At 39.3% G+C, this 11,569-nt stretch overlaps 1 protein-coding gene across 1 annotated transcript; it reads right to left on the bottom strand.

Moving 5' to 3' along the window:
* Positions 1–2,510: 2,510 nt before the first annotated feature.
* On the bottom strand, positions 2,511–5,318 carry LOC110565298 (olfactory receptor 2AG1-like). The gene is made up of 2 exons (XM_021662951.2): positions 4,855–5,318; positions 2,511–3,477 (listed from the first exon to the last, which is right to left on the bottom strand). The coding sequence occupies exon 2, from the start codon at positions 3,456–3,458 to the stop codon at positions 2,511–2,513; it is 948 nt and encodes a 315-aa protein (XP_021518626.1). The 5' UTR covers positions 3,459–3,477; positions 4,855–5,318.
* Between the last annotated feature and the right edge of the window lie 6,251 nt (positions 5,319–11,569).

Here is an 11,569-nt window from a genome sequence, read left to right as displayed (position 1 = left end):
CAGGTCAATTTTGTGATCATTACATTCCACATGTCTACCTAAAAGTATTTATACATATTCTCTCGGTCCACGCAAACAATGTTTTGAGAAAGGTGTTATTGCTGGGAACTCATAGCTTTCAAACCTTTTTTCAGTAAGGTTACATTCACAGTCAAAGTTAAACAGGAGACTAAGATGCAGAGAATTGCATCCCTAGTGTTCTTTCATTAGACTCGAGTCTCTCCACCATTGCTCTGTGAGGCCACCACACATACAACAAGGAGGAAACATCCCTGTGTGCCATCATGAGAAGCAAACTATTACATGAACACTCAACACAATGAGTGCCTGTGTAAAAAACTGAAAGAATATCCACTAAAAGCACTAAATCCACTAAGTGTCTCTGGATTTCACAGGAACATTGATCATTTCTAGTACACTGACTTTTATTGATTAAAAAAAAAATCTTTACTCATTTTATTTACTATATAAAATGCATAATATTATATGAGTGAATTTTGTTCTGTGTTATGCTTCATATAATTATCCCTTTGAATAACCTTAAAATCAGATTAAATACTTACTCTCTCTCAAATATTTATTATTAATGTATAGTGAAAACTTTCCCAAATCCTGTCTTTTGGGTTTTAAAAGCCCTATACATTATTTTTATGCATCGTTGCTCTACTGTGCAACATTTCTTCAGAAGCTGCTGCTGCTACCTAACTATAACTCTGTATCCATCTGTGATGATCAATACTTCCTGATCCTGTCCCTCGCCATCAACTTTCCCCAGGATCTGGCAAGCACTGTTCTATTTTCAAATTTTATGATAGGAACTCAAAAATAACTTCATTTAGTGTTATAAATAAAGTAGCTATAAGTTTACCTTTTGTTTAAATGAACATGAAATAATTACTCAATTTTCAAAAGTGCAACACAGCCCCTCATTGTACAGAATATTAAATTAGCAAGAAAATATCTTACACTGTTTCTTCTTGCTAGGCTTTCAGTTTCAACTTATTTGTCCATTCAAAATCTTTTCTAAAGTCTGTTTTTAATTGAATTACAAGCCATTAGGCTTCCACACTTTTTATACACCTTTTATCTTCCCTGCCACCTTCATCTCGCTACCCCCGTTCTGCTTACACCTTCCTCCCTCCAATGTCCTATCTCTCGACCTTCATATCCCTATGTTCTTCCCACCCTGGTTCCTGAAGGCATGTCCCCCAATGCCCCCTTTTCTAATATCCTGGCTCTACAAATTCTCTAGGTTAAACACGTGAACTAAGAATGTAGAGCTAGGATCCACACATAAAAAGAGAACACGCAGTCTTTGTCTTTCTGTGTCTGGGTTACCACACTTGGCATAAATTTTTTTTAAAGTTCCATCAATTTAAACCACAATTTTTATTATTTCAGGTTTTTTTTCTTCACAGTTTAACAAACTTCTGTGCTGTATAGGTACCAAGTTTTTCATTATCCATCCACCCATTAATGGAAAGCTATAGTGATTCCATTTCCTAGTTAGTGTGAAAAAAAAGTGTCAGTGAATGTAAATTTTCAAGAGTCTTTGTGGAAGGATGTAGCATCCGTTAGGCATATGCCTAGAAGAACCATAGGGGGTCACGTGTGATTTCCATGTCTAGTTATGGAGAAATGTCTAGACTGATTTCCACAGAGGCTACACTCATTAACACTTCCACATCACTGTGCAAGCGCCCCTCACCCCATGTCCACAGCAGGGTCTGTTGTCATTTCTAAACGATGGTAATTCTAACCAGGCGTGTAACTAATACAAAGCTACAGAAATTATCCGTATTCGTGGGTAAGCAGGTGATGCTTTTACACATGTACACATTGCATGGCGTTAAAGTCAGAAACGTGTATCAAACATATGGACCCCAAGGAGCTTCTGTGGTATTTCAAGACATGTTAGAAAAAAGCTGAAAAAGCCTTATTCAGCCTGCGAGATTGTGTTACTCATAGTCTAGAGGTGTAAATGTTCAGATCAGCTCCTACCACTGAAGGTAAAATGAAGAAAGAAATGTGCAACACACACGCACAACGTAATGGATGGCATCTGTCAAATCATCTCAAAGGCTGATGCTAATTCAAAATCCACAAAACTGTAACTGAGGTCAATGTATGTCTATATAAACTCAAAAAATCTTCCACTGATATCTGAATCACACACTTGGAAACATATCATGATTCTCACTTACCGTAATTGCTCTTCAGTACCTTTAAAAGTCATTTTCAATTTTCCAGTGGAAAATTACTTTAGAGCATCTAAAGGGCATTAACCACCTGGACATGGCTCTGGTCTTTGTGTCCATATGTGACTAACCACCAGATTATCTAATGTCTCCTGAAACGATTTACAAAGAATCCCAGGCTTTCTTTCCTTCTCATGCTTCTGTACCAAAAGAACATACTATTTACTCTAGGATTTAGCAGGGACATTTCATTCACACCAGAATTCTGACTTTATAAAAGAATTAAGTTTAAATGGTAACTATTAGAATTTCCTAGAGTTTGGGCTGTGTTGACAATCCTTTTCCCAGGACTCTCTTCAAAGCCCCAGTGACCTCCTTATTCCTCAGGCTGTAGATGAGGGGATTCAGAGCTGGGGTGACAATTGTGTAGAAAACTGAGCTGATATTGTCTTGCTTGGGGCTGTGGAAGGCACTGGGCAGGACATACATGAAGGAAGCACCCCCATACCACATGCCAACCACAGTCAGGTGGGAAGAGCAGGTGACAAGGGCTTTCTTCCTGCCCTCGTTTGAGGGCATATTTAACACAGTGAACAGGATTACTGAGTAGGAGGCCAGGATGGCAGCAAGAGGGAGAATCAGAACAGTCACACCCATCACATAAACCATGAGTTCATATCTGGAGGTGTCTGCACAGGCCAGCTTCAGCAGTGGAGGGATCTCACAGAACAGGTGGTTGATCTTACGAGATTTGCAGAAGGAATATTGCATGGTGTAGATACTATATCCTAGAGCACTGAGGGATGCCAGGATCCAGGATGTGGCTATCATGAGCCAGCAGACTTTGTGACTCATTAGGATTGTGTAGTTCAGAGGTTGACAAATGGCCACATACCTGTCATAGGCCATAAAGGCCAGAAGGAGGTCCTCTGCAGTACCCAGTACCAGTTCAAGAAACATCTGAAGGGCACAGCCCCCCAAAGAGATAGTGTTATCTTTGAGCAGAAAATCTACAACAGCTTTGGGAGTGATAACTGATGTGAGCAGGAGGTCCATGAGAGAAAGCTGCCCGAGTAGGAGATACATGGGCACGTGGAGTCGGGCATCCATGATGATGACCAGGAGCAGCAGTCCATTGCTGATCAGAGCTAAAAAGTACAGGGCTGTGATAGTGGCACAGAGCAGTTCAGGAAAACCACTGTCATCCAGGATCCCCACCAAGATGAACCCACTTACCAAGGTGGAGTTCCAGAGCTCCATTCTGTGTGGTCTCAGCCGCCTAGAATCAGATGGCTCAGTGAACTTGTGCTAGAATAGGCCTGAATTTGTGACATTAGAAGTCCCTCAGGGTGTCCAACATGACTTCATATATTTTTACTAGTGAATAGCTTTACTTCTTGATTTTCAAATTTCTCATTCTTTTTCATGCTTTTTAAATACTTTTTGAGATTTCATACATGAGTATTTTATTTACTCCCTTTCCATCTCCCCATCCTCTTTGCAAGTCCTCTACTTCTTTTCAAATTCGTGGCCTCTTACCATCTAACTATTATTGTTACATATGTGTGTGCAAACACACACATACACACACACATGCATGTGTGCACACATATATCCTTAGTCTACACGTGTGTGTTGTTCATATATACATGTTTTAAGGCTCATTTCCCACATTTTCATCAGTCTACACTTGTTTGCAGTTAATCACATTGGAAATTTCACTTTTCCTATTATTTATCTCTCTTGTTCAGTCCCCACATTCTCCATGAGCCACAGACATACATGCCAGCTCTCTATTGTGTTTAAAAATGTGTCGCATACAGGGGGAAAAGGGAGGGGTGGGATTGGGAGGAGATGAAGGAGAAAGGCGCAGCTGGGACACAAATTGAATAAATTGTAATAAATGATAATAATAAAAAATAAAAAACAAAATACAATAGAAGTTAGAACAGCAAACTTTAAAAAAAGTTACTATTAGAGTTAAACTTTGGAATTAACTTGAACATTGTTGTTTTTATGAAGTTGTTGTATAGCTGTAAAGACATAGAAATATAACATATAAGATCCTTCATTAGAAAACTAGTTTGTTTCTTTCTAGCAAGAAATGATGAAACTAAAGAATGGCTATTTTATATTATGCTATTTCTCAACAATCCTACACCAATACAGCCTTTGACCCCAATGTGCCAATTTCCCTTCGGCCAAACCAGAGTAATTGTACCGTATAGATACAGGGATGAGGAGGACAATCTCTGCCTTTGGAAAAATGCTGTTGGTACACGGTTTCCAATTTTATAGTGGAGCCAGCAGAGTCAGGGCTGTAAGATCCACAGGAACCTGTGACTTGCATGCACAGTACCACTAAGGCCAATTCAGAGCATGAAGCTAACCATGTAAAAGCCAAGCTCCCTTCTACTGATCATTCAGACATGTCTTGGCATATATGTGTATGTGTGTATGTATTTCACTAGTCTCCTTTCACTTTTCTGGGGGTCATTAGTACCACACTTAAAAGCTATGGAAGAGCAACAGGGGCCAAAGATCTAGCAAATTTGGCAAAGTAGCTAGAGTTCTTAGGTTTAGCTTTGGATTCTGTTTTTTGATTAGCCACACCTAGAGGCTACACATTTCAATAAGGGGAAAATAAAATCCTTACCTCAGCTGGTGAGAAGCCTAGCTGCTTGACCACCCCAGCTACATTTGGACAGCTTGAAGAGAGAGGATGCTGTTTTCTTCAGCATTACTGAGTTTTGCTGGTAGTGAAGTGTGTCCAGGTTCATCAACAGTGGTTGTCAGGACTGTTCCAGTCTCTCCTCTCACCTGCAGATGAGCTCTACATTAGGCAGTGGGTGCAATCAGGCAGCTAAGCGACTTTGGGTGATGCGGTATGGAGCAAGAAGACTTTTTCCCCCTCTTTTTAGACCCAAGAATTCATAGAAATTGCTTGCACACAGCAGGTTGAATTTAGGGAGCTTCTCTAACTTTGTGTGATTTTTTAGACTGTCTTGGGTTCAGATGCTCAAGTTTCTCTTTTTACTCATGATGGTTTCTGGGAACACAGATCAAAGTTGCATGAAGAAAGTTGAAATTAGGAGACATGTCTAAAGGATGGAGTTGAGCCTTGCCTGGATGCACCTGGGGCCAGGGTAAGCAAGCTGATTGTAAAGGAGACTCTGCTTTGTCTTCTGAGCCTACGACCTTTTCTTTCCTTTCTCCTATGAATATTCTCAGAGGGGCTCATCTCCCCAAAAAAAAAAAAGCCCCCCTCTGGAAGTGCTAGTCTAGGAAAAGAAAAGTTAATGAATTCTCGGGGGGGTGGGAGGGCTTTTGGCTTTTCTTTCCAAAGTTCTTCTGTCACTAAATGAACTCTGAAACTTTTCTCTCACCTTGAATACAGGATCTGATTTCCTTCACACCGCAAGTGCTGAGATTATAGGACTATGACTACCTTTCCTGGGTTTCTTTGTAATGCTAAAGGAAACTGATGATCAACGTTTCCATTTCTAGTTGCGTGGATACCCTTGTGGTCAGCTCTCCAGCTGACCGAGGAGACTAGTGTTTTGGCTTCTATGGAGTGCCGCTTCCCTTGTTATGGTCCTCTCTGGATGATTCCCCACTCCTATGGCTATTCCATGTGGAGTCTCTCTTCATTGACATCTGGTGACTCAGGCCAGCTTCTCTGTCTGTTCTGTGTCTTATCACCATTGGTAGCTGTTAATAAAAGAGAGATCCATTTCCAAGGATTAGGTGGGAAATTAAAAAAAGAAATTCACATAACACTAGAGTTGTAAATGGTTGATACTAATTCAAATCTTTTAAATGTTCCCATAAACTAAAGATAGACTGCTGATTATGTAAATATACTTAGATGACAATGGTCTATCATTGGGAGAGGTAGGATGAGGAAGAGATGTCGTTTTAAATGCTGAGAAAATAGAACTGTAAGCCAAGACTCCCTGGGCACAACCGGACTATCACCAGTGATTGAAACTGAATGAAAGGAAACAAAACTCTCTCCAAAGATTCACGGTAAAACAGCCTTAGAAAGAAGGAAACTGATGCTTAGGGGATATGTAATATACGAGGAACCTTGCTGAGCTCAAAAGCAGGCTTAATAATTGCCAAGTCTAACTCCTGAAATCCAAAAATTATATTCTTAATTTTAATGATTTATTGTTTTGAAGTGTGCAAACGAGCCTGTGTTCATGTGAATGCAGCTACATTCAAAGGCCAGAAGTCCCTGAAGCTAGAGCCACAGGCAGGTTGTGAGCTGTCCTATATGGGGACTGGGAACAGATCTGAGGTCCTTTGGAAAACTAGTAAGTGCCCTTACTCTGGGCAATCTATTCAGTCCCATGCTTGTATATTTAAAAGTGTTAAACCATAAAATTATTACGTAGAATAAGAGTTTATTTATTATCATATTTGCTGAGGTGCAGAAGCAGAGCATGAAAGCACCATAACCATCATTAAAATTACTATTTTGTTTTATTTTTAAAAGACACAGTTAAATACAAAAAAATCTGTCTGTTTTTGGTATAATGTTTGTAAGTTTTGAAAAACATAATCATGTAATAAACACCAGAGTTAAAAGAACCCCAAAGTTTGTAAACACCAAGTATGCTAGTGCCCTATAAAATTTTTTAATTTTTATTTGAAAATTCCATACATGTATTCATGAAATGTGATCAAATCCATTCCCTGCTTTCCCTGACTATCACTTCTGAAGTATTCCATCCCAAAACATCTGCTTCCCAAATCAACATCAACTTATTTTTTAACAATGCATTGAATCCAATTATCAATGTCCCTATTTGCATGAGTGTTTGACTATCAAATGGAGAATGAACCTACTAGCAGTTGACACACACATATCTTTCTAAAAAAAATAGTTCTCCCTTCTCTCAGGAGCAATCAATTGCTAATAGTTCAGCATCAAAAGTCTCATGATCTTTTCCATCATCCATGATGAAATTCTCACTGGGTTGATCTTCTACAGTGGCTGAGTTCACAAGTGCAGTAGCCAAATCATGCATTCCATAGCCCTATACCACATCCTCTTGTTCTTCCTTTATTTCTGCCTTATCTTCTGCTCTCTCTTCTGAGATGATCTCAGGACTTGGGAAGAAGGAATGTGAGATAGATGACTGATACAGATACTGCGACTGAAAACTCTTCAATCTCTTATTCTCTGCACATGGAGCTATTACAAGTGTCTATGGTAATTGCCATGTCCTGCAAAAAGTTTCTCTTAGGAGGCTGACAGACACACTTATCTATGGGTTTAAAAGTGAGTCGTTAGCAGTTGAGTTAAAATTATTTCCATTTACTTGAATATTAGCTGTAGGTTTTCTCCTATAGCCTACAATACCATGTATTGTAATGTATTATATTTATGGTCTTATCAACAGTGCCAAGCATAATTTGCATCTTGTGAAGTAAGCATTAATTCCAAGCAGAAAAATTCGTATACTCCCATAGCATTTGTGTCATATTTGAACCAGAAGGCATACAATGACAGGCATGTTGTTATAGTTTACAGGGTTAACATTTAGATAAGACTAATAGAATTCACAGTAACATTCAGAAATATGAAAGCCAGCCAAGTAGGTATGAAACGTCCACCTTGATTGCTCCCTGCTCTATCATTCAAATATTTGGTATCTTTAGTAGCAGGGTCTTACTAGCAAGTTCAGGAGGGTTTACAATAGCATTAATGCTATCCTACAATGTTTGTGGACACCACCAACCGCCAACTCCAAAAGAGGCAACTTATTTCGGAATGGTGTTCTTGTTTGTAGTCTGCATTGTCTGAAGGCTCACTATCCCCAATATGTGGTACCTTTAAACTTTATTATGTTTATGTATATGTGTGTATTTTAGAAAGCTCCCACAGTAGTAACCCTTCTTACTCAATTATTCCCCATTCATCCTTCATACTATATGTAGGTATGCAGAACCTCTTGTGTAGTGTATGGATGAACACCTATTAAAAAATCTATGGCCTATGGCTGAGGCAGGAAACAGGTGGGACATCCACCAGGCAGAGAAGATTCTGGAGGAAAGCCAGGCATGAAAGAGTCAGCCAGCAGGGTGTAAAGAGGACAGACACATGGTGCCTGAGCCCATGTGAACAGACACCTGGTAGAATGTAAATTAGTATAAATTGATTATTTTAAGTTATGAGCTAGTCAGAGAACAGCCAGCTATATAGCCTAGGTATTTGTATATTTTTTAATTTTTAAATTTATTATATATATTTATTTATTACAATTTATTCACTTTATATTCCTGCTGCTGCCCCCTTCCTTATCTCCTCCCAGTCCCACTCACCCTCCCTCTTCTCCCCTTATTTCCTTTCCCTAGTCCCCTAATAGGGGAGGAACTCCTCTGCTTCTATATGACCCCAGCTTATCAGGTCTCATCAGGACTGGCTGCATCATCTACTTGTGGCCTGGCAAGGCTGCACCTCACAGGGGGAAGTGATCAAGGAGCCAACCACTGAGTTCATGTCAGAGACAGTCCCTGTTCCCATTACTAGGGAACCCACTTGGAAACTGAGCAGTGGGCTTCCTTTGAACAGGGTTGTAGGTCCTCTCCATGCATGGTTCTTAGTTAGAGTATCAGTCTCAGAAAATACCCCTTGGACCAGATTTTCCTGTTCTGTTGCTCTCCTTGTGGAGTTTCTGTCCCTTGAGGTCTTTCTATCTCCCCCTGTTTTCATAAGATTCCTTTCACTCTGCCCAAAGTTTGGCTATGGGTCTCAGCATCTGCTTTGATGCCCTGCTGGGTAGAGTCTTTCAGAGACCTCTGTGGTGGGTTCCTGTCCTGAACCTTGTCTTCTCTTACTTCCAATATCTATCCTGTTTGCCCTTCTGAATGAGGATTAAGCCTCTTCCTTAGGGTCCTCCTTGTCCTATCTTCTTTAGGACTATAGATTGTAGTATGTTTATTCTATATCAGATGGCTAATATCCACTTATAAATGAGTATACATATCATATGTGTCTTTCTCCTTCTAGGTTGCCACAGGATGATCTTTTCTAGTTCCCACCATTTGCCTGCAAATTTCATGATTTCATTGTTTTTAATTGCTAAGTAGTATTCCATTGTATAAATGTATCACACTTTCTGTATCCATTCCTCTGTTGAGGGACATCTAGGTTGTTTCCAGATTCTGGCTATTACAAATAAAGCTGCTATGAACATATTTGAGCAAATGTTCCTTTTGGGGTACCTTTTGGATATATGCCTAAGAATTGTATAGCTAGATCTTGAGGTAGCACTATTCCTAATGGCAGAGAAACACTTAAAGAAATATTCAACAGTCTTAGTCATCAGGGAAATGCAAATCAAAACAACGTTGAGATTTCAACTTACACCTATCAGAACGGCAAGGATTAAAAAAAAAAAAAACTCAAGGGATAATGCATGCTGGAGAGGTTGTGGATAAAGGGGAACTCTCTTCCATTGCTGGTAGGAATGTAACCTTGCACAACCACTTTGGAAATTAATCTGGTGCTTTCTCAGAAAATTAGGTATTTGTATAATATTTAATTAGTCTCATGAGTCATTATTCTGGAACATAAGGATGGGAGAAAAAACACTATGATTACCTGTTATAACTCAAGTCCTAACTCTCCTCTCTTAAAAGCTCTCTCATGGTCCATTACTGGTTTCCTGCCCTCTGTGGGTACTCTACTTTAAACACACATTCCCAACAGCTGAGTAGTATTCCATTGTGTAAATGTAACACATTTTCTTTATCCATTCTTTGGTGGCAGGACATCCAGGTTGTTTCCAGTTTCTGGCTGTTATGAATAAATTTGCAAGGAAAATACTTGAGCAAGTGTCCCTGTGGATGGAGAGTCCTTAGGGAACATACTCAAAAGCAGGATTTGAGATAAATTAATTCCCAGTTTCCAGAGGAACTGCCACATTGATTTCCATAGTGGCTGTAGTTTGCACTCCCACCAGCAGTGGAGGAGGCTGACTCTTGTTCCATATCCTTGCCAGAATGAGATGTCACTTGTGTTATTGATCTTAGCCATTCTGAAAGAATAAGATGAAAGTTTTGATTTGCAGTTCTCTGACAGATAAGGATGTTGAATATTTCTTTAAGTGTTTCTCAGCCATTTGAGATTCTTCTAGTGACAATTTTCTGTTTAGATCTGTACCCCATTTTTTTCTTTCTTTATTAATTACATTTTATTCACTTTGTATCCCCCCTGTGGTTCTCTCCCTCCTCCCATCCCAATCCCTCCCTTCCTCCACCCTCTGCATGCATGTCCCTCCCTAAGTCCACTGATAGGGGAGGACTTCTTTTCCTTCCTTCTGCTCCTAGTCAATTAGGTCTCATCAGGAGTGGCTGCATTGTCTTCTTCTGTGGCCTGGTAATGCTGCTTCCCCCTTAGGGGGAGGTAATTAAAGAGCAGGCCAATCAGTTCATGTCAGAGACAGTCCCTGTTCCTGTACCCCATTTTTAATTGGGTTCTTTGGGATATTTTTTTGTTTTGTTTTTGTCTTGGTATCTAGTTTCTTGAGTTTATATATATATATTGGATACTAGGCCTGTATCAGACGTGGAGTTGGTGAAAGTCTTTTCTTATTCTGTAGGTTGCCACCTTGTCCAAATGAAGGTGTCTTTTGCCTTGGAGAAGATTCTCAGTTTCATTAGGTCCCATTTATTATTTGTTAATCTTACTGCCTATGCTGTTGGTGTTATGTTTAGAAAATTGTTTCTTGTGGCATGTGTTCAAGGCTGTTCCCCATTTTCTCTTCCATCACGTTCAGCACATATGGTTTTATATTGAAGACTTTGATTCATTTGGACTTATTTTTTGTGTGAGGTGGTTAAATAGAGATTTACTTGTATTTTTCCACAGAAAGACATTGAGGTTGTTGAAGATGCTTTATTTACCCAGTGTGTGTTTATATATACTCCCTTGCCCATAGGTATGCGGGCTAACGTCCAGAATTTCACTTTACCCCAATACCATGCAGTTTTTGCTACTAGAGTTCCATAGTTCAACTTGAAATTGTGGGTGATGATACCCCAAGAAGTTCTTTAATTGTTTGGGACTCTATCATTTTTTTAAATTCCCCATATGAAGTTAAAAATTGTCATTTAAGTTATGTAAACAATTATGTTCAAATTTTTATGAGATTTGTGTTGAATCTGTAGATTGCTTGTGATAAAATGGTCATTTTTACTCTGTTAATCCTACCAATCTGTGAGCATGAGAGGTCTTTCCAAGTTCTGATATCTTCTTTAAAGACTTGATATTTTGTCATGCAAGTCTTTCATTTGCTTGGTTAAGATTATTCCAAGATATTTTATATTATTTGTAGCTATTGTTAAGGGTATTGTTT

This window comes from Meriones unguiculatus, chromosome 14 (assembly GCF_030254825.1).
Source record: "Meriones unguiculatus strain TT.TT164.6M chromosome 14, Bangor_MerUng_6.1, whole genome shotgun sequence".
NCBI classification, from domain to species: domain Eukaryota; kingdom Metazoa; phylum Chordata; class Mammalia; order Rodentia; family Muridae; genus Meriones; species Meriones unguiculatus.
Note: the sequence above shows the minus strand (reverse complement) of the source record. Positions and strands in the feature narration are given on the sequence as shown.

Bases quoted from the DNA above. Each gene is read 5' to 3' on its own strand.
- LOC110565298 (XM_021662951.2), bottom strand. From the start codon at position 3,458: ATGGAGCTCTGGAACTCCACCTTGGTAAGTGGGTTCATCTTGGTGGGG.